The sequence below is a fragment of the Bradysia coprophila genome, unplaced genomic scaffold, assembly GCF_014529535.1.
Source record: "Bradysia coprophila strain Holo2 unplaced genomic scaffold, BU_Bcop_v1 contig_94, whole genome shotgun sequence".
NCBI lineage: Eukaryota > Metazoa > Arthropoda > Insecta > Diptera > Sciaridae > Bradysia > Bradysia coprophila.
In genome coordinates this window covers 6,848,830-6,867,961 of record NW_023504022.1, presented here as the reverse complement: position 1 = coordinate 6,867,961, position 19,132 = coordinate 6,848,830, and the positions used below count along the sequence as shown (strand labels likewise).

At 35.1% G+C, this 19,132-nt stretch overlaps 3 protein-coding genes across 4 annotated transcripts in view; all 3 read right to left on the bottom strand.

The window, feature by feature from the left end:
- The window catches only part of LOC119085171 (tyrosine-protein phosphatase non-receptor type 13-like), a 66,766-nt gene that overhangs the window by 15,465 nt on the left and 32,169 nt on the right, over window positions 1-19,132 (bottom strand). The gene's annotated exons all lie outside the window — the stretch shown is intronic.
- Window positions 1,612-12,485, bottom strand: LOC119085174. 2 transcript variants are annotated; one of them, XM_037195475.1, is made up of 6 exons: window positions 12,410-12,485; window positions 12,095-12,341; window positions 2,270-2,358; window positions 2,041-2,190; window positions 1,831-1,974; window positions 1,612-1,767 (listed from the first exon to the last, which is right to left on the bottom strand). In XM_037195475.1, exons 1-6 carry the CDS (start codon window positions 12,458-12,460, stop codon window positions 1,684-1,686), a joined length of 765 nt encoding a protein of 254 aa, XP_037051370.1. In that variant the 5' UTR covers window positions 12,461-12,485; the 3' UTR covers window positions 1,612-1,683. The 2 variants fall into 2 exon arrangements, with proteins under 2 accessions (XP_037051370.1, XP_037051369.1); XM_037195474.1 differs by lacking the exons at window positions 12,095-12,341; window positions 12,410-12,485 and adding exons at window positions 2,466-2,681; window positions 2,749-2,906 and having other exon boundaries at window positions 2,270-2,404.
- Window positions 6,421-7,729, bottom strand: LOC119085173. Its single transcript, XM_037195473.1, has 6 exons — window positions 7,573-7,729; window positions 7,290-7,505; window positions 7,093-7,227; window positions 6,879-7,028; window positions 6,650-6,793; window positions 6,421-6,585 (listed from the first exon to the last, which is right to left on the bottom strand). The coding sequence occupies exons 1-6, from the start codon at window positions 7,621-7,623 to the stop codon at window positions 6,493-6,495; spliced, it is 789 nt and encodes a 262-aa protein (XP_037051368.1). The 5' UTR covers window positions 7,624-7,729; the 3' UTR covers window positions 6,421-6,492.

Genomic DNA, 19,132 nt, shown 5'->3' with positions numbered 1-19,132 from the left:
AAGGTTGTGGGACTTGTTGTCTTCACAATCGCAAATTTTTGTGCTTTGTGATTAAAAATTAATTGATTTGTTAGGTAATTTAAATTTTCAAGCACGCTGCCTTTGAAAATATAAATCGTGTAAAGTGACAGAAGACCGACTTGCCGAGAGCGTTAATTAGTGACAACGCTCGTTGGTTTGATGAGCGGCAGACACCCATATGCTTTTGATAAAAGAAGGCTGAGGTTGTCTCCATTCTCAAACAAATTCAACTACTGTCAGAAAGATTTTAAACACTTATTGACCAATTTTGGCTAGCCACAACGCACTCCAAGCATAGGTGGTACTCTGAATAGAGTAGTGAAACTGGACAGTGTATTATACAAACGTAAACAAACTGTAAAAATATTTCCATGTAAAATAGAGTACTTTCTGCAGCCGACGACTATGATCATGTTGGGTCAAAAATACCCTACAATTCACACACATGAGAGAAAAACGTTAATAAATCCTTTATTTCAATGTTTATCTTATATTGCCATAGTAGTTTGAATCATATAAGTTGATCGATATCAACATTTTGTAAAGAAAAAACTGAATTTTAAATTTCGGTACTAATCTCGGGATTTTTTGATCAATACCGGGATTCGGGATTGAGATTTTCCGGTACTGGTACCGGGATTGGTACCGGGATTGCATTCCCTAGCTACTGTTCTTGTTTTTTGATTTTTTTTAACAGTTTAACTTTTAATTATAAACTATAATAGCGTTGCGAATTTCCCTGTAATGCACTGTAGAAAGGTCACAAGTTCTTCAATAACCGATTACCGATCAGTTGTTATTGTTGATTAACGTTATAACAAACAGTGAAACGTTGCAAATTTGCAAAGAGATATGACTCTTTTTGCTTGATATATTTTTATACAAATCAATCAATTACTTTGTTGTCTTGCGGCCAGAAAATGTGTCATTGCCGTGTAAACAAAACAGCTATTTTGCTAACATGTGCCTAAATGGAAATTTTGCGCAATAGATGTGAAAATTGTCAATTCGAGGCGACGCCGAGGTTGACAACACATCGTATGCGCGAAATTCCAGTATAGACACAAGTTAGCAATAAGACTTTATGTACAGGAGTGGGATCTTTATCTTTCTAAACGTCACTTTTGCGCACTAGTGCCCAAAAGTATATATGCAAATCCATCTACGTGAGACACAATAATGTTCTATTACAGTATTTTATAACATTGCTGGGTGAAATCACCCATTACGAGTGTATCTTGCATATACCTATGTATAACAAGGGCTTATTTTCGGGAATTTTAATTCTGGAAAAGTTCCGAAAAATTGTCTGAAAATCTTAATTTTTTCCAGAATTTTTAGTAATTTTTTAAAATTAAAATTACCAGAAAGAAGCGATGAGGCTTCAGCTCCGCGTAGAAATGTAAGGAGTGTAAGAAACTTTAGGAATTGTGCCTGCACATCGGAGTCAGACTCCGAAATCGTAGGAAGTGACGCAAAAAAATTGTATGCGAAAAATAAAAAAAATGTTTCAGGGGGCGAAGATCGCCGGCGCCTTATTTGGCTACGGAACTGCTTGAAATCGTCTTCTCTACTATTTAAGAAACATTCTTTTCATTGCGACAATTATTTCGATTTATTTATTCCAAATTATGTGCCAGTATTAAATACAAATCAACCTATTCATGCATTAGTTGGTATTGGCATAGCTACTACGCATTCGATGTTAGCCTGATCTTTGGTATATAGAAGTTCGCAGATGTTTTCCTGCAAAGAAAGATTTTTGTTTTTGATAACCGAAAAGCCAAGGACAATGTAGAGCAACATTACGAATGATTTCAATGTATTTGCAGTTTCGTATTGATTCCAATGTTCGTCAAAATCCTTCATTTCTCCATCGGGTAAGCCAGTGAATGCTGATTTATCCAACATAACAGCCTCATCTCGGTGTTTATTTAGGCAGCACATTTGTTTCTGACATAAATGTACGAAAGAAAGATATCAAAATTCGGAAACGGTCAATCAACGATCAAGACTCACAACAACTTTAACACGATCAGTGCCTTTAGCTTTTTCAGCTTTCATTGTCATGAAACGCATTTGCATGTAAGGAACCAATGGTAAACCGAACGAATTAGCCTCCGTATCAAACTTATCCGGTTGACCTAAATAACTGCAAACTGACGCTCGCTGAAATGATATCAAAACGAGTCATTGAACACTGTTTCTCTGCCCCATAACAGCAGGAGAAAAAAACACAAAAAATTACGATATAGCTAATATGATCGCGTCTGTCTTGCAAACGGTTTGTGACTGCAATTAAATTCGGGAAGTGTGCTTCCTGAGCGCTTGTAAAACTTGCTGGCATTTTTAGATCAGGAACCAATATTTGACAATAACCATACTTAAAACGGAAACGGAAATTAGTTACACTGATCATTTTCTTGGTTATTTGTACATCAAACCATATCTTCAGGGAAGGCCGTCTTCGGTGCTTTCATACTGTTTCGCAAGTTATGTAATTTTATCATTTCTTCGAATGTGAGACCAAAGTCTAATTTTCCTTCAACTAAGCGTGGAATTGGTAATCTAGCATCGTTTGCAAGCTGTAATTCATCGGCTGAGAATAGCTTCGTCACATCGCTTTCTTCTTCAGTAGAAATGGGATTGGCTGTGCAAACCTCGATTATTTAAATTCAAAGTAAATCATTGATTTTTGGGTCTATTGTGTAAATGAATCTTTTGTACCTGAAGCACACCAATTATCAATGCAACAATCGTTAGTTTAAACTGCACCATAATTTCAATTTAAAGTTTCACTGATTGATCTCAACACTTTACTAGAGCACAACTTTAGTTACAAGCAACATTTCCCAGATTGTACCTCCGTTTATATAGCGATTGGAGATTTGAAAAGACCTCATTTCCCTTATCGATTTTAGAAAGGTCACAAACAATTTCTGGTTACATCATCACACCCGATCAGTTGTTGTTGTTGTTGATTGTAGCAATTTCATGGTCATAAGATTGTATTTAGGTTGATGTTGTTGTTTGATGAAAAAGCAAAATATTCTTGATTAAAAGAGGCTATAACTTAATGACAGCCCGGACTCCTTTTTCATGTAAGAGTTATTCAACTCGATTTGAGTAGAGTTTTAGTAGTTTTTTTGGCAAAATTTGCCAGCGATTATCAAAATGTACCAAAAATAAAATTCGGTAAATTTTGGTACAGTGAAATATGGGACATGTTTTCTGATTTGGGAGTTGTTGTGGCTTGTAATTGATTCCACAGGAATTTCATAGAATAAATAAAAATCTCGATTTTAATTTAAAGATGTTTTCTTACCCAAGTGTGTTTTTGAGCAACAATCTTCGGTAACTGTCTTTTCGACAATTGTAGAACATGATTATCCGAGACGAAGGCGATATGACAAAAAAATAATAAAATAGAAAAAAAATATTTTCACACAATCTGTTAATGCCAATCGATTCCAAACACATTTTAAAACATTTTGGTCCAAAAAAATATGAAAAACCACTTAAAACAGCAAAGATATCTCAATTTTAGTTTTCATTTCCATACTAAATGGCAAAATAGAAAAACTGACAGATCGTAACAAAGGAGAAAAAAGCTCTCTCTGACGTATAAAATGCGACTAATGGCGTGGATTTGTTTGCATACGTGAAGCCGATTGTCGATATGTGACATAAGTGTAATGGAACTTGCCAAATGTGCGGTTGCAGCGGCAAATGTACCCTTTTAAGGTCAGGCAACTCCTATTATAGTAGCTTGTCACATTTGTAATTACTTTCGTCTTCAAGTTACAGTACTTTCAGACATAGCTTCACCATTTGTGAAAGTCAAAAAAGTACTCCGTGTGAGAGACAAAATTGAATTTTTTTAATTTTTTCTTTGTTTATTTGACAGCGCGCTCTCTTACGGAGTACTTTTTGTTGAGTCAGACTCCAAAATTAAGTCTCCACTCCACTCAACAAAAAGTACTCCGTGAAAGAGCAAGCTGTCAAATAAACAAAGAAAAAATTAAAAAAAATCAATTTTGTCTGAGTACTTTTTTCGTAAGAGGAAACGAAGCATTAGGTTGGGCGTTGGAAGAGGCGCAAAACCATCCTCTTATGGAAATTAATTATCATTCCAGGTATCGCAGCTACGGCACTTTACAATTTAACAAACTTTTTTTTTTCATTGCGACAACTGTCTCCATTTATTTATTGCTAATTACGACCTATAAGTACATATCAATCTATTTCTGATCTGCAGCATTTGGTACTGGTATGGCTACCACACATTCGTCGTTAGTCGTTAGGGGTCGCCTACGGTGCTGCACCGCTTCGCAATTGATGTAATTTTATCATTTCTTCGAATGTGAGACCAAAGTGTAATTTTCCTTCAACTAATCGTTTAACTGGGAGTCCAGCATCCTTTGCACGCTGTAATTCATCGGCTGAGAATAGCTTCGTCACATCATTTTCTTCTTCAGTAGAAGTGGGATTGGCTGTGCAAACCTCGATTAATAAAATTCAAAATAAATCATTGATGTTCGGACCTATTTTGTAAATCAATCTTTTGTACCTGAAGTACGCCAATTATCAACGCAACAATTGTTAGTCTAAACTGCACCATAATTTCAATTTAAAGTTTCACTGATTGATCGTAACGCTTTGCTAGAGAACAACTTTAGTGACAAGCAACATTTCCCAGATTGAACCTCCATTTATATAGCGATTGGAGATTTGAAAATACCTCATTTCCCTTATCGATTTTAGAAAGGTCACAAACAATTTATGGTTACATCATCACACCCGATCAGTTGTTGTTCATTGTAGCAATTTCATGATCATAAGATTGCTTTCTAGTTGACGTTTTTGTTTGATCAAACAGCAAAATAAAAATATTTTGGATTGGGGAATAAACTAACTAAATGACAGTCCGGACTCCTTTTCCATGGAAGAGTTTTTCAATTGGATTTAAGGAGCGTTTTAGTAGCCTTAATGTCATATTTTTGGTATATTCCAAATAATTTGTCAAAGTCTATCAAAATTTACCAAAAATAAATTCGGTAAACTTCGGGAAACTTTGCCAGTTTTTACAAATAAATTTACCAAAAACAGGCCATGTGCAATGGAGTAAGTTTTCGTATTCATTGTTTTCGGTGAAGTTAAAATAAAATCATTATGGCGAGGTGTAGCCATCGGATAATTTTACTCATCTGGATCTCGTCGTCTCATTACTTCACTGATGTAGTACGCTATTTTACTTTACACGTAAGGGACAAGGTTTTCACCCGTGAGGGATACGCCTCATTAGTTCGCTAGTAAAGTAAAAAAAAGTTACGAAAATAGATAGCCAGTGATCAAAATTTTACAAGTATGCTCGAGGAAAAGTTGATACCGACATATTTTCGGATTTGTTGAGTTTTTAAATTGTTTCCACAAGAATTTCGTTTAACACATGTAAATCTATATTTTAATTGTAGGATGTTTTGTTAGGTTCACATTCGCTGTGAAACACTAATATATATAATCTAAATGTTCATTTGTTAGACGAGATTGATGTGGAAAGATTCTTGCAGCAAGAGTAAGCATGGTTAAGGTTATCACGAAAGTCCAATTCTTTTTTATATATCGGTCATAATTTCATAATTTTCTCCGAGTATCGAGTAAAATTATGCTACGTGCTAGTACTTCCATTTATGAAAGAGTTGTGATTAAAGCACTTGAAAGGTTTCCTACTATTTTTGTTGTGGTTTTTGTTTTTTTAATAGTAGATCTGTCTTCAAATTTCAGATCCCTAATGTACTGTAGAAAGGTCAGAAGGTTTTTAGGAACAACAAATTATCGTTAAGTCACTATCCGACTACTGATCAGTTGTTATTGTTGAATAACGTTATAACAAATAGTGAAACTTTGGAAATTTTCAACGACATAAGATGCTTTTCGCTTGAAACTTTCTTTGAATCAATCAATTACTTTACAGTATTTTATAACCTTGCTTGGTGAAATCACCCATCACAAATGTATGTATAAGTGCTTATTTATATAACCAGGGCTTATTTTTGAGAATTTTAATATTTTAATTCTGAAAGATTCTGAAAAAATTCCGGAAAGTTCCGAAGTTTTTTTTGGGAATTTTCCGTAATTTTTTCCTAGTTTTTCAGAAATAAGATTCCCAAAAATAAGTGATTAGGCTTAAGTTCCGAGTGTAAATGTTAGGAGTGTTAGAAATTTTAGGAGGAGTTCCTTCAAGACAGTTCCGTAGTCAGACTACATGGGGCATTAGAAGTGAAATAAAAGAAACAAAAACTTTGTATGAGAAAAATTAAAAAAAGATCATTACAGGAGATGCAACCCCTAGCGCTTCATATGGCACTGCTTAAACCGTCTTCTTTACAATTTAATAAATTTTTTTATAGCGACAACTGTCTCCATTTATTTATTGGTAATTATGACCTCGTACTAAAAGTACATATCAACTTATTCCTTATCTGCAGCACTTGGTACTGGTATGGCTACTACACATTCGTCGTTAGTCTGATCTTTGGTATCTAAGAATTCGCAGATGTTTTCCTGTAAAAGAAACATTTTTGTTTTTCATAACCGAAAAGCTACGGACGACGTAAGGCAATATTACAAATGACTTCAATGAATTTGCAATTTTGTATTGACTCCAATGTTCTTCAAATGCGTTCATTTCTTCATCGGGTAATGCAGTGAATGTTGATTGACCCAACATGACTATCTCATCTCGGCGTTTATTTAGGCAGCACATTTGTTTCTGATATAAATGTACGAAAGAAATATATCAAAAGTTCGAAGAAAAATGTAAATTCGGAAACGATCAACAAAAGATCAAGACTCACAACAGCTTTAACCCGATCAGTGTCTTTGGCTTTTTCAGCTTTCATTGTCATGTAACGCATTTCCATGTAAGGAACCAATGGTAAGCCGAACGAATTAGCCTCCGTATCAAACACATCCGGTTCACCTATATAACTGCAAACTGCCGCTAGCTGAATGATTTCAAACGGAACTATTACTCTGCAGCATGACAACAAAAGAACATGCAAAAATTACAATATATCTAATATGATCATGTTTGTCCACCAAATTATTTGCTCCTGCAACTAGCTCCGGGAAGTGTGCTTCCTGAGCGCTTGTATAGCTTGCTGGCAGCTTTTGTTCAGGAACCAACATTTCACAAAAAGCATACTTAAAACGGAAACGGAAATTAGGTACACTGATCATTTTTCTTGGTTATTTCTACATCAAACCATATCTTCAGGGGCGACCGTCTTCTTCGGTGCGTTACTGTTTCGCAATTGATGTAATTTAATCATTTCATCGAATGTGAGACCATAGATGGTTTTTCCTTCAACTAATCGTTCAAGTGGGAATCCAGCATCTTTTGCACTCTGTAATTCATCGGCTGAAAATAGCTTCGCCACGTCGCTTTCTTCTTCAGTAGAAATGGGATTGGCTGTGCAAACCTCGATTATTTAAATTCAAAGTAAATCGTTAATGTCCGGGCCTATTGTGTAAATGAATCTTTTGTACCTGAAGCACACCAATTATCAATGCAACAATCGTTAGTTTAAACTGCACCATAATTTCAATTTAAAGTTTCACTGATTGATCTCAACACTTTACTAGAGCACAACTTTAGTTACAAGCAACATTTCCCAGATTGTACCTCCGTTTATATAGCTATGGGAGATTTGAAAAGACATAATTTTCCTTATCGATTTTAGAAAGGTCACAAACAATTTCTGGTTACATCATCACACCCGATCAGTTGTTGTTGTTGATTGTAGCATTTTCATGGACATAAGATTGCATTCTGGTTGACGTTGCTGTTTGATGAAAAAGCAAAATATTCTTGATTGAAAAAGGTTTATAACTAAATGACAGCCCGGACTCCTTTTTTGTTTAGGAGTTTTTCAGCTCGATTGAAGGAGAATTGTGGCATTTTTTTGGTAAATTTATTTGGAAAATTTTGGCACAGGAAATTAATTTCACAAGAATTTCATGAAACAAGTGATAATCTGGATTTTTTATCTGGATTTTCCTTTGCTAAACATATTTGTCTGGAATATTTTAGAAACCGCAACAACTCCGAAATCAGAAAATATGTCGAATTTTCCTTTTTTCTCCCTTTTGCAAAGTTTTCTTTATAAAACAAAGGTAAAATAGTTAACAAAGAATGATAAAATTTGAGTAAATTTGAACGAATACTGAAAACATTGCTGTAAATATTTAATTTCCCGCACCTCCGTACTTCGATTAATAAAAGATTTGTGACTTTTTTAAAATGTAGCTCTGTCTATATTAGAGAAGTGATAACTGATGGCGTTGCTTCAGCCTTGTCGCCATCTGTTCTGTTATCAACTTTCTGACCTATATACCACTGCGAATTTCCCTTCCATATATTAAGTACTGTAGAAAGGTCACAAGTTTTTCAGTAACAACAAACTATCGTTAAAAAATTATCTGATTACCGATCAGTTATCATTGTCGATTAATGTAATGACAAACGGTGAAACGTTGCAAATTTTCAATGAGATAAGACGCTTTTCGCTTGATATATTTTTCCTTGATTCAATCAGTAACAGTATAACCTTACTGGCTGAAATCACCTCCTACAAGTGTATACATACGAGCTCTTATATAAAATATATTATAAGAGCTCGTATGTATAATACGGTAAGGTCTAAGTACGAGTGGACATGTTTTAGGAGTGTAAGAAATTTTACGATTCGTGCCTTCAAACTAATGCCGTAGTCAGACACCAAAATCAGGTTTGGCGTTGGAAGAGGCGCAAAACAATCATCGTATGGAAATAAATTATCATTTCAGGTTCCGCAGCTGCGGCACTTTCCAATTTAATAAACTTTTTTTCATTGCGGCAACTGTCTCCATTTATTTATTGCTAATTACGACCTATAAGTACATATCAATCTATTTCTGATCTGCAGCATTTGGTACTGGTATGGCTACCACACATTCGTCGTTAGTCTGATCTTTGGTATCTAGGAATTCGCAGATGTTTTCCTGCAAAGAAACATTTTTGTTTTTCATAAGCGAAAAGCGACGGAGAACGTAGGGCAATATTACGAATGATTTCAATGTATCATCCATTTCGTATTGATTCCAATGTTCGTCAAAATCGTTCATGTCTCCATCGGGTAAGCCAGTGAATGTTGATTTATCCAACATGACCATCTCATCTCGGTGTTTATTTAGGCAGCACATTTGTTTCTTATATAAATTTATACGAAAGAAAGATATCAAAATTTTAACGGTCGGAAACGGTGATCAAGACTCACAACAACTTTAACACGATCGGGGCCTTTAGCTTTTTCAGCTTTCATTGTCATGTAACGTATTTCCATGTAAGAAACCAATGGTAAGCCGAACGAATTAGCCTCCGTATCAAACTTATCCGGTTGACCTAAATAAGTGCAAACTGACGCTCGCTGAAATGATATCAAAACGAGTCATTGGACACTGTTCCTATGCCCGATTACAGCAGGAAAAAATGTACCACAAATCTAATATGATCCTGTCTGCCCTCCAAACGGTCAGTGGCTGCAACTAACTTCAGTATGTTTGTTTCCTGAGCGCCTGTATAACTTTCTGGGAATGTTAGATCAGGAACCAATATTTGACAAGCAGGGTACTTGAAACGGAAACGGAACTTAGGGACACTGTTCATTTTTCTTGGTTATTTGTTCATCAAACCATAGATTGAGGTGAGGACGTCTTCTTCGGTCCTGCACTGTTTCGCAATTGATGTAATTTCATCATTTCATCGAATGTGAGACCATCTTGTAATTTTCCTTCAACTAATCGCTCAACTGGGAATCCAGCATCTTTTGCACGCTGTAATTCATCGGCTGAGAATAGTTTCGTCACATCGAATTCTTCTTCAGTAGAAATGGGATTGGCTGTGCAAACCTCGATTATTTAAATTCAAAGTAAATCATTGATGTCCGCGCCTATTGTGTAAATGAATCTTTTATACCTGCAGCACACCAATTATCAATGCAACAATCGTTAGTCTAAGCTGCACCATAATTTCAAATTAAAGTTTCACTGATTGATCTCAACACTTTACTAGAGCACAACTTTACTGACAATAAACATTTCCCAGATTCTACTTCTGTTTATATAGCTGTTAGAGATTTAGAAAGAAATCACTTCCCTTATCGATCTTAGAAAGGTCACAAACAAATTATTCTGAGATCATTATAGCGATCAGTTGTTGTTGTTATTTATTGGAAATAAGATTGTATTCTGGTTGACGTTGCTGTTTGATGAAACAGCAAAGTATTCTGTTGCTTAACTCAGTGACGAAATGAGAAACTTTCGAAGGAAAACGTTCTATGCAACAGACTTATAAATGATTTTTCAGGCACAGGATGCGTACTGTCACTCGAGGCCGCATGCCAACACATTTAGTGCCTTTATCACTCGGTTGCATGAAAAACTATATTAAAAAGGGCAGCTCGGATTCCTTTTTCGTTTAGGGGTTTTTCAACTCGAGTAGAGTAGAGTTTTATATATTATGCACCTGTTGCCAAGATTGGTATTTTGACGTGTAGGACATTATTGCCCTAGCCGAAGGCGTGGGTCATAATGCCTACACGTCAAAATAACAGTCTGGCAATAGGTGCATATCATATTTTATCTGTCGAGTACAGATATATCGAGATAAACAAAAACTCCCTAGAGGGATAAGCTCGAGATTATCGTTCTAGACAGATAATATATATTACGCTACTAGAATTTGAAACCGGTATCTCGATTTTACCGTTTTACAGATCTAGTAGCATAATAGTATGTTGTGTTACAAGTATTGTAATGTTGATTTTTTCAGCACTAGACCCAAGTTTTCCTTACGAGCGGAGCGAGTAACGAAAATTGGGTCGTGGGCTGAAAAAATCAACATTACAATACGTGTAACACATCATGCTTTGTGCCAACCGAGAATTGAAATAGACAAATGCCCAAAAAATCATAATTTTCATGGTAAACAATCACTCTTCAAATTTGATCGATCATATTGCTTTGCATTTTCTAAAACGAATGTTGTAATAACTCATACAAACTCCATAACAACACTGCTTTGAGTGTTGAAATATCCCATGAAACGGGTGCTGAAATAAGTCACTTTACAACACTAAAATGAGTGCTGAAAAGAGTCGTATTTCAATTCTCGGTGGCACAAATATCTAATATAACCTTGCTGGGTGAAATCACCCATTACGAGTGTTGTATAACACGGTTAGGGTAAGGCTTAACTACGAAAGAAATGATATGTTGTTATAGAAAAAATCTTTTTTTTTCATTGCGACCATTGTCTACATTTATTTATTTCTAATTATTGGCTAAATACATGTCAATCTATTCCTGAACTGCATCATTTGGTACTGGTATGGCTACCATGCATTCGTCGTTAGTCTGATCTTTGGTATCTAGGAATTCACAGATGTTTTCCTGCAAAGAAATATTTTTGTTTTTCATAACCGAAAAGCTACGGACAACGTAGGGCAATATTACAAATGATTTCAATGTATTTGCAATTTCGTATTGATCCCAATATTCGTCAAAATCCTTCATTTCTCCATCGGGTAATCCAGCGAATGTCGATTGATTCAACATGACTGCCTCATCTCGGTGTTTATTTAGGCAGCACATTTGTTTCTGTTATTAATTAACGAAAGAAAGATATGAAAATTCGGAAACGATCAACCAACGAGCAAGACTCACAACAACTTTAACCCGATCAGTGCCTTTAGCTTTTTCGGCTTTCATTGTCATGTAACGCATTTCCATGTAAGGAACTAACGGTAAGCCGAATGAATCAGCCTTCATATCAAACACATCCGGTTCACCAAAATACAAGCAAGCTGTCACTCGCTGAAAACATGTTAAAGCGAATCATTGAAAGTGTTCAATTTCTCTGCAGGAAGAAAAACTCAAAAAATTACAGGAAATCTCATAACATCGTGTTGTTCCAAACGCGCTGCGACTTGAAGTATTTTCTGTACGTTTTCTTCCTGAGCGCTTGTAAAATTTGCTGCCATTTTTAGTTCAGGAACCAATATTTTACAACCAGGGTACGCGTTCTTCGGTCGTTCCGTGCCGGTTTGCAATTGATGTAATTTAATCATTTCATCGAATGTGAGACCATCGTTCAACATTACTTTAACTAATCGTTCGAATGGGAATCCAGCATCCTTTGCACGCTGTAATTCATCGGCTGAGAATAGTTTCGTGAAATCGAATTCTTCTTCAGTAGAAATGGGATTGGCTGTGCACACCTCGAATATTTAAATTCATTGTAAATCATTGAAGAACGGGACTATCTTGTAAAATGAATCTTTTGTACCTGAAGCACACCAAATATCAACGCAACAATCGTTAGCCTAAACTGCACCATAATTTCAATTTAAAGTTTCACTGTTTGATCTTTACACTTTACTAGAGCACAACTTTACTGACGAACTACATTTTCCAGATTGTACCTCTGTTTATATAGTAATGGGAGATTCGAAAAGAAATCACTTCCTTTATCGATTCTAGAACGGTCAGTAAAAACAATAGTATGTTGTGTTACAAGTATTGTAATGTTGATTTTTTCAGCACTAGACCCAAGTTTTCCTTACGAGCGGAGCGAGTAAGGAAAATTGGGTCGTGTGCTGAAAAAATCTCATTACAATACGTGTAACACATCATGCTTTGTGCCAACCGAGAATTGAAATAGACAAATGTACAAAAATTCAGAATTTTCATTATAAACAATCACTCTTCGAATTTGATCGATCACGTTGCTTTGCATTTTTTTAAAACGAATGCTGTAATAACTCATACGAATTTCATTTCAACACTGGTTTGAGTGTTGTAATAAGCCATGAAAACGGGTGTTGTAATTTTGGACATTTCAATCTAGTTATCGATATTGAAATCCGTCGTATTTCAATTCTCGGTGGCACAAAACATTTTTATATCATTATTCAGAAAAGTTGTTGTCGATTGAAGTAAGATTGCATTCTGGGTGACGTTGTTGTTTGATGAAACAGCAAAATATTCTTTATTAATAGGAACTATATCTAAATGACAGCGCGGACGGCGGACTGAAGGAGAATTTTAGTAGCCTTAAGAGTCAATTTGCCAAAACTTCGAACAAGTCGTATGGAACAAGAAAACAAGCCATCGGCGATTTTTAAAAGCTATGCATTAAATGATTCAGTGGACCTTGATGAGTCATTTGCAGCAAGAAAAAATCTTTGAAGAAATTATGTTTTCACGCTAGAAATCACGAAAAAATGGTCTGCAGTAGGGTAGCCAAAATAGTTTTTGTTGCATATCACCGACAATACGTAACGCATTTATCTGAAATTATGGTCATTGGTAGAGGTGCTGAGGACGCATATGTTGGCCTTTTAAACATTTCGAAATTTTTCGTGTATGTGGTGCAGTAACTATTTTAGGGGAAAAAATTCCAACTCTTAGAGAGTGTTTAAAAAAAAAAGGGAAATCTTTTTTTGCAGCAAAATTATTCTTTTTTTGCAGCAAAATTATTTTTTTTATCAGCAAATTTATTCTTTTAGTTCAGCAAATTTATTGCTATTGTGACCAAATTTAATTCTTCGTCTGCAAATTTATTTTTTTGAAGCAGCAAATTTAATCTTATTTTGTCAGCACATTTATTTTTTTGCAATCTGCAAAATTAAATATTTTTTTAGCTATTTTTTAGCAGCAAATTTATTTATTTCTATCAGCAAAGTTAATACTTTTGTCAACAAATTTATTTATACGTCATCAGCAAAATTAATTGTTTAGTTTAGCTATTTTTTAACAGCAATTCTATTGATTTGCAACAGCAAATTTATTCTATTTTTATTTTTTATCTATTTTTGGTGAAATGGATTTTCATATATGCTTTTCGTCACTAGTGGTGAAATGGACACCAAAACCCAATGCTTATCGAGCAACACCTCTAACCATTCGGCTATTGAGATATATAATCGCAGTGTAACAATTTTCAAAAGTTCATTTTTCGCAGCTGGTTGCAGAAAACGTTGTATGCAACACGTTGTGAAAGTGGTAGTTTTTGTCACATGCTTCGCTCGCTTCGCACGTTTGATAACATTACATCTAGTGACACAAACTACCACTTTTCGCAACTAGCTGCAGAAATTACTATTTCACGTCTTACGTCAACGTAAATAGTTATTGACACTACACGGACAATTCATTTATTTTTACGAAATGGATACCAATTTTCATTGCACTTAAAAAGCGTTTTAACACGCCGAGCGATCCGGCCCATTGCCCCGGAGCGAAGCGGAGGGCCGCAATGCGAGCCGGGCGCCGGAACGGTGTCGGTAACTTAGGAGTTAATTTTTTTTCTCTCGCATCGTCTAATAATTAGTCTGTGTAATTCATTGCCCATAAAGAGCGTTTTAACACGCCGAGCGATCCGTAAACTTATTTAAAGTGAAATTATTATGAAAGGTGTGCAAATTACGAAGCCCCATTCAAATCGAGGGATAAATGCTTTTTTAGGCACTAGGTGTGTAGATTGTCACTCGATACCGCAGGTCGAGCGTGACAATACACATCGTGTGCCTAAAAGATCTATCACCGAGTTGTGTACAACGTTTTTCGCAATAAAGGCAACGGAAAGTTCTACTTTTCGTCGCTTGTTGAGTTGATTAATTTTCCTACTTATAAAAAAATAAATTTGCAATTGAAACACTAATAAATTTGCTGACAAAAAGCAATAACTTCGAGGTATTAATTTTGCTGTTCGAAGGCATTAAAAGTGCATATTACAAAACAATAAATTTGCTGACTACAAAGTGATAAATTTGCTGCCAGGGATTTGCTGCAAAAGAATTATTTTTGCTGCTTAAAGTCAGTAATATTGCTGCTCAGAAAGCAATAAATATGCTGTTCGAGTACTAATAAGTTTGCTGAAAATAAGACTAATTTTGCTGATGCAAAACACTAAATTTTCTGATAAAAAAGATTAAATTTGCTGCTAAAAAAAATAAATTTGCAGAAAAAAAGAATAAATTTGCTGATGAAATAAATAATTTTGCTACTAAAAGAATAAATTTGCTGACAAAAAAATAGATGTCAAAAAAAAAAACTACAATGATAGACTTGGTTGATATGGGTGTCGTTGGGTAGGTAGTGACAACTACTATCCATGACACCATACACCTACCGCGGCACGACTTTCGTTGAGCTTCAATTTTGATTGAAGTGTACTAACACAAAAATTCTCCAGAATTCCCCTTTTCTTCGTGTCTATTTTAATTTTTCTGACGTATGAGACAATTTAAAGTCAGGGCTGGAGTCACTGCCACCTTACGCGCTCCGTTTAAGGCCTATAATATTTGAAAAAAAACCAAATAATTCAATTTTGTCATATAAAAATTTATACGTCCATCGGATGTCTCCCGACTTCCCAGTATGGCCAGTGCGGCACAATATCAAGTTTTTACTAGCATATTATAATCATATTTTCTATGTTGGCTACTTACCTTTTCTTTAAGAAAAAAGACCTAAAAAACACTCGAAACATTGACTGCAACATGATTTGAAGGAAAGTAAAACTTTTGAAAGTAAACGTTCTAGCAGTAATAGTAAACAAAGCGAAATTTGTTTTAATTTAAAAAAATCGCAGAAACATTTTCCAGTCGGTGTATTGTTCGACCCGAGTCAATGCACTTTATTATGTATTTATACTGGTCATTGAAATCGATCGATAATTATATTTTGAAATGTATAACACCATAACTGAACCACAAAATGGTTCGCTTTTAAATTTGAACTGCCACAAATAGCCACAAAATTACGATTTTATCAAGTTCCAATCAACGGCCGAGTGGTCATAACATCGTCTTCGTCGTAAATAAAAATTTCTGTAAATAATTTCTGATTCCGGAATCAGATTATTGTTGGTTTAGTTTCCGTTAGTTTCTTTAATGGAAAATGAGCAAAACTGGTAGAATAAATTTCTTGAAGGTCGAGACTCGAGAAACCTTAATCATTTTGAAGGTAAAGCACACTATGGTTTACCAGAACGAAGAATATTGTATCCTGCAAAAATATGAAAACGAGATCGAATTTGCGTTCTTTTTCTTCGCGCATTTTATCGTTGCAGTATAATGATGGATAATTTCTTATTTAATATTGAAATCTCAACATAGCATTGGCGCACATAATATCCAATTTTCTCATTGTTGCATTTCACACGTTTTTTATTATCTTCTCAAAGATTGTAAATTTAAATTTTTCCATCTGTCCATCGTCTATAAAATTGCGAACTGTGTGCAGTATTTAAATTGGCATTCATTTTCGTTCGTTGCATTTTTCGATTCTCTTGCTCAGTTTTCTCAGTTCTTATTAATGCGTCTTTTATTGCAAAGCAAGTGGTATCCGACAACTTGGTGTTTTTTCCCTTCTTCTTCGAAAGGTATGCCAAGGTCATTTCGACGGGAATTTCGTGTAATATAAATTTACGTATGCGATGGCACGGCATTAAGATATAATTTTTTTTCTTCCTTTTTACACAATTCATTTTGTTGTACAAATATTCTGTTATATCGATTTGCTGATTTCAATTATTATTTTTTTTCTCTTTGCTAGATCTCGCTGGCGCCAACAAAATCTGGTGATGTTAAATCCATTTGTCATCGTGAATTGATACGTGATTATTTAGAAATCATGCATCATATCGAATTAAATCAAATGACAGAAATTGTGATGTGTGGAAAGACGAGTTCAAATTAACATTTAAAAATAATAATAAATTGCGACGTGAAATGTGAGATCCAATTTCATCATCATCTGTCGTCTTACTCCTCTAGGGAGCATAGACAGACAGTCTACAAATTGTCGCCATTGGCTCGGTGCGAGTGTCTTGACTTTCGTATATTCTTTCGCGACTTTCCTCCCTTCGTCGACGACTGTTCGTTTCCACGTAATTTTATTTTTCCGTCCCCAACTATTTTGAGATCCAATTTGGTTTTTTGAAAATTTATTCAACAATAGTGACTCACTATTAGTGAGAGATAATTTAAAAAAAATTCTCTCCAGAGAAGATAAGTTTTGAGAGAATTAAATTCCCAAAAATTCTATCATTTTTCCGTCAAGTTTTGTCTGTTTCTCTAAAATAGCAATAGACCGAGGTGACTTCGCTGATTTTATGGCCTTTTCAGTTTTTTTTATGCTTTCGATTAAATTCAGGAGATTTAAGAGAATACAGAATTCCGGTATTTTCGAGAATGTTAAGGAATTTCCGGTAATTTAATTCCTTAAAGTATAACACAGATAAACCTGATTTGTATTTCAGCGCGTTATAAAAATGTTAATTTCATTTTTAAACTTTATTTACGATCTGCCCTATGCGAAAGTTGATCATTACATAGCAATTTGTTCCCTGCGAAAACTATCCATCTATCTACACCTGGACTACTTTCGGTTATTTTTTTTAATTTTCCTCAAGTCTGGCATGGGACATCTAGTAAACCAGGATACATTGGATGTTGCCATGCTTCATTACTTCGGAAACAACTATGTGTTGTTGCAAAACTCGCCTTCGGCTCGGATATACCAACTCTACAATTGGCGAAAAGACAGTTACTGAAGCTTGTGAATGTGCTTTTATCGCAAAATCGTTACCTCGTATAACAAATTACTTTCGCAGCCTTCAGTGTACCCATTTAAACATAATGAGCAGAACGTACGAAATCCGTAATAGATTTTTTGTATAGTTCTATTACAATTCTAGCACAATTTGTCATAAAACTAATGTCAGCTCAGCGCAATTGTGAAAGAAAGATGGAGCTTCTCACACCCGAAAAAATGTCCCGTAATTTTCATGGTCTTTTTAAGAGTGATATCGCCAAAACATCGAACAAAATCAGACATTTTGGAACAAGGGGTCACAGATATTATTGACTTATAGCTCATTCGATTCGTTGAACTTTTGCGAGTAAAACGTGGTACTACGTTTGGAGTCGTATATTTTGTTGTCGACGCTCGAGCCTGGGAGCTTGGGAAAAAACTTTTTTAGCTAGGCTTGTAGGCCTTGAAGAGACGCACATTTTGAGTATACACACCACCACCTCCATGTTGACCTGTTGGGTTGGTGTTATCAATCATTTTAGGTGAAGAAATAGGTGATTTTCCCAAGTCCCTGACCGGCTGCAGTGACATAAGTTCGAGACATGGTATGCATGGTGAGAGAGCCTAGCCTCTGTAGTACCGTAACATGTAAAAACATCCTTGGCAAAGGGTTGGAGCGACTTTAGCGGAAGTCCACCCGAAGTCGACGAAATTTTATCCCTTTCCTTCATTTGTTTTTCGCTTTTTGAGGTTTTTTGTGCGGCTATTCATTATTTATTGCTGACAAGAGTGAGTTCAACTAGTATAAAGAATTTTTCGATGTATTCACGTGGTTCGTATACTTTTGGAAACCAAATTTCGACTATTTTCTATAAAAAATGGGATATGAAGCATTTTTGGACCTTTTTGTGGCTATTTATTATTTATTTGATCCCTTGTCCCGAAATTGTTCGAAGATTTCGCGATATCACTCTTAAGACTTTATATTTCTTTAGTGTTGGAACACAATTTCTGATTCATTTGGACAATAACATCGCTGTTATAAGTCCATCAAATATCTAATGGCTGACTGTGACCTGAAAACGGTCAACTCAATCTGATTTTAAATCATGCACAAAAATCCCCTACATACAAATATTTACAACATCGCCAGGGAATGACCTGGTATATCAAAAACAATCAATCGGTCAGAACAAAAAGTATTTCTATGATCGTGTACTTATTAACTAATTAACTGATTGTATACATGAATGATAAAAAGAAATCTTATCACTTAACGTTTTTTTAATGGATAGCTATTTTTCTAACAAGTGCTACATATGGACAGTACAATGGGCCGAGATACCGAATTTTTTAATATTTTCATTCGACGTGAAATGTAATTCTGAGCAAAAAGTTATTCTACGATATACATCGAAAATGAATCGTTTTTTTATAAAATGAATAACACCTACCGACATTTGTCTGT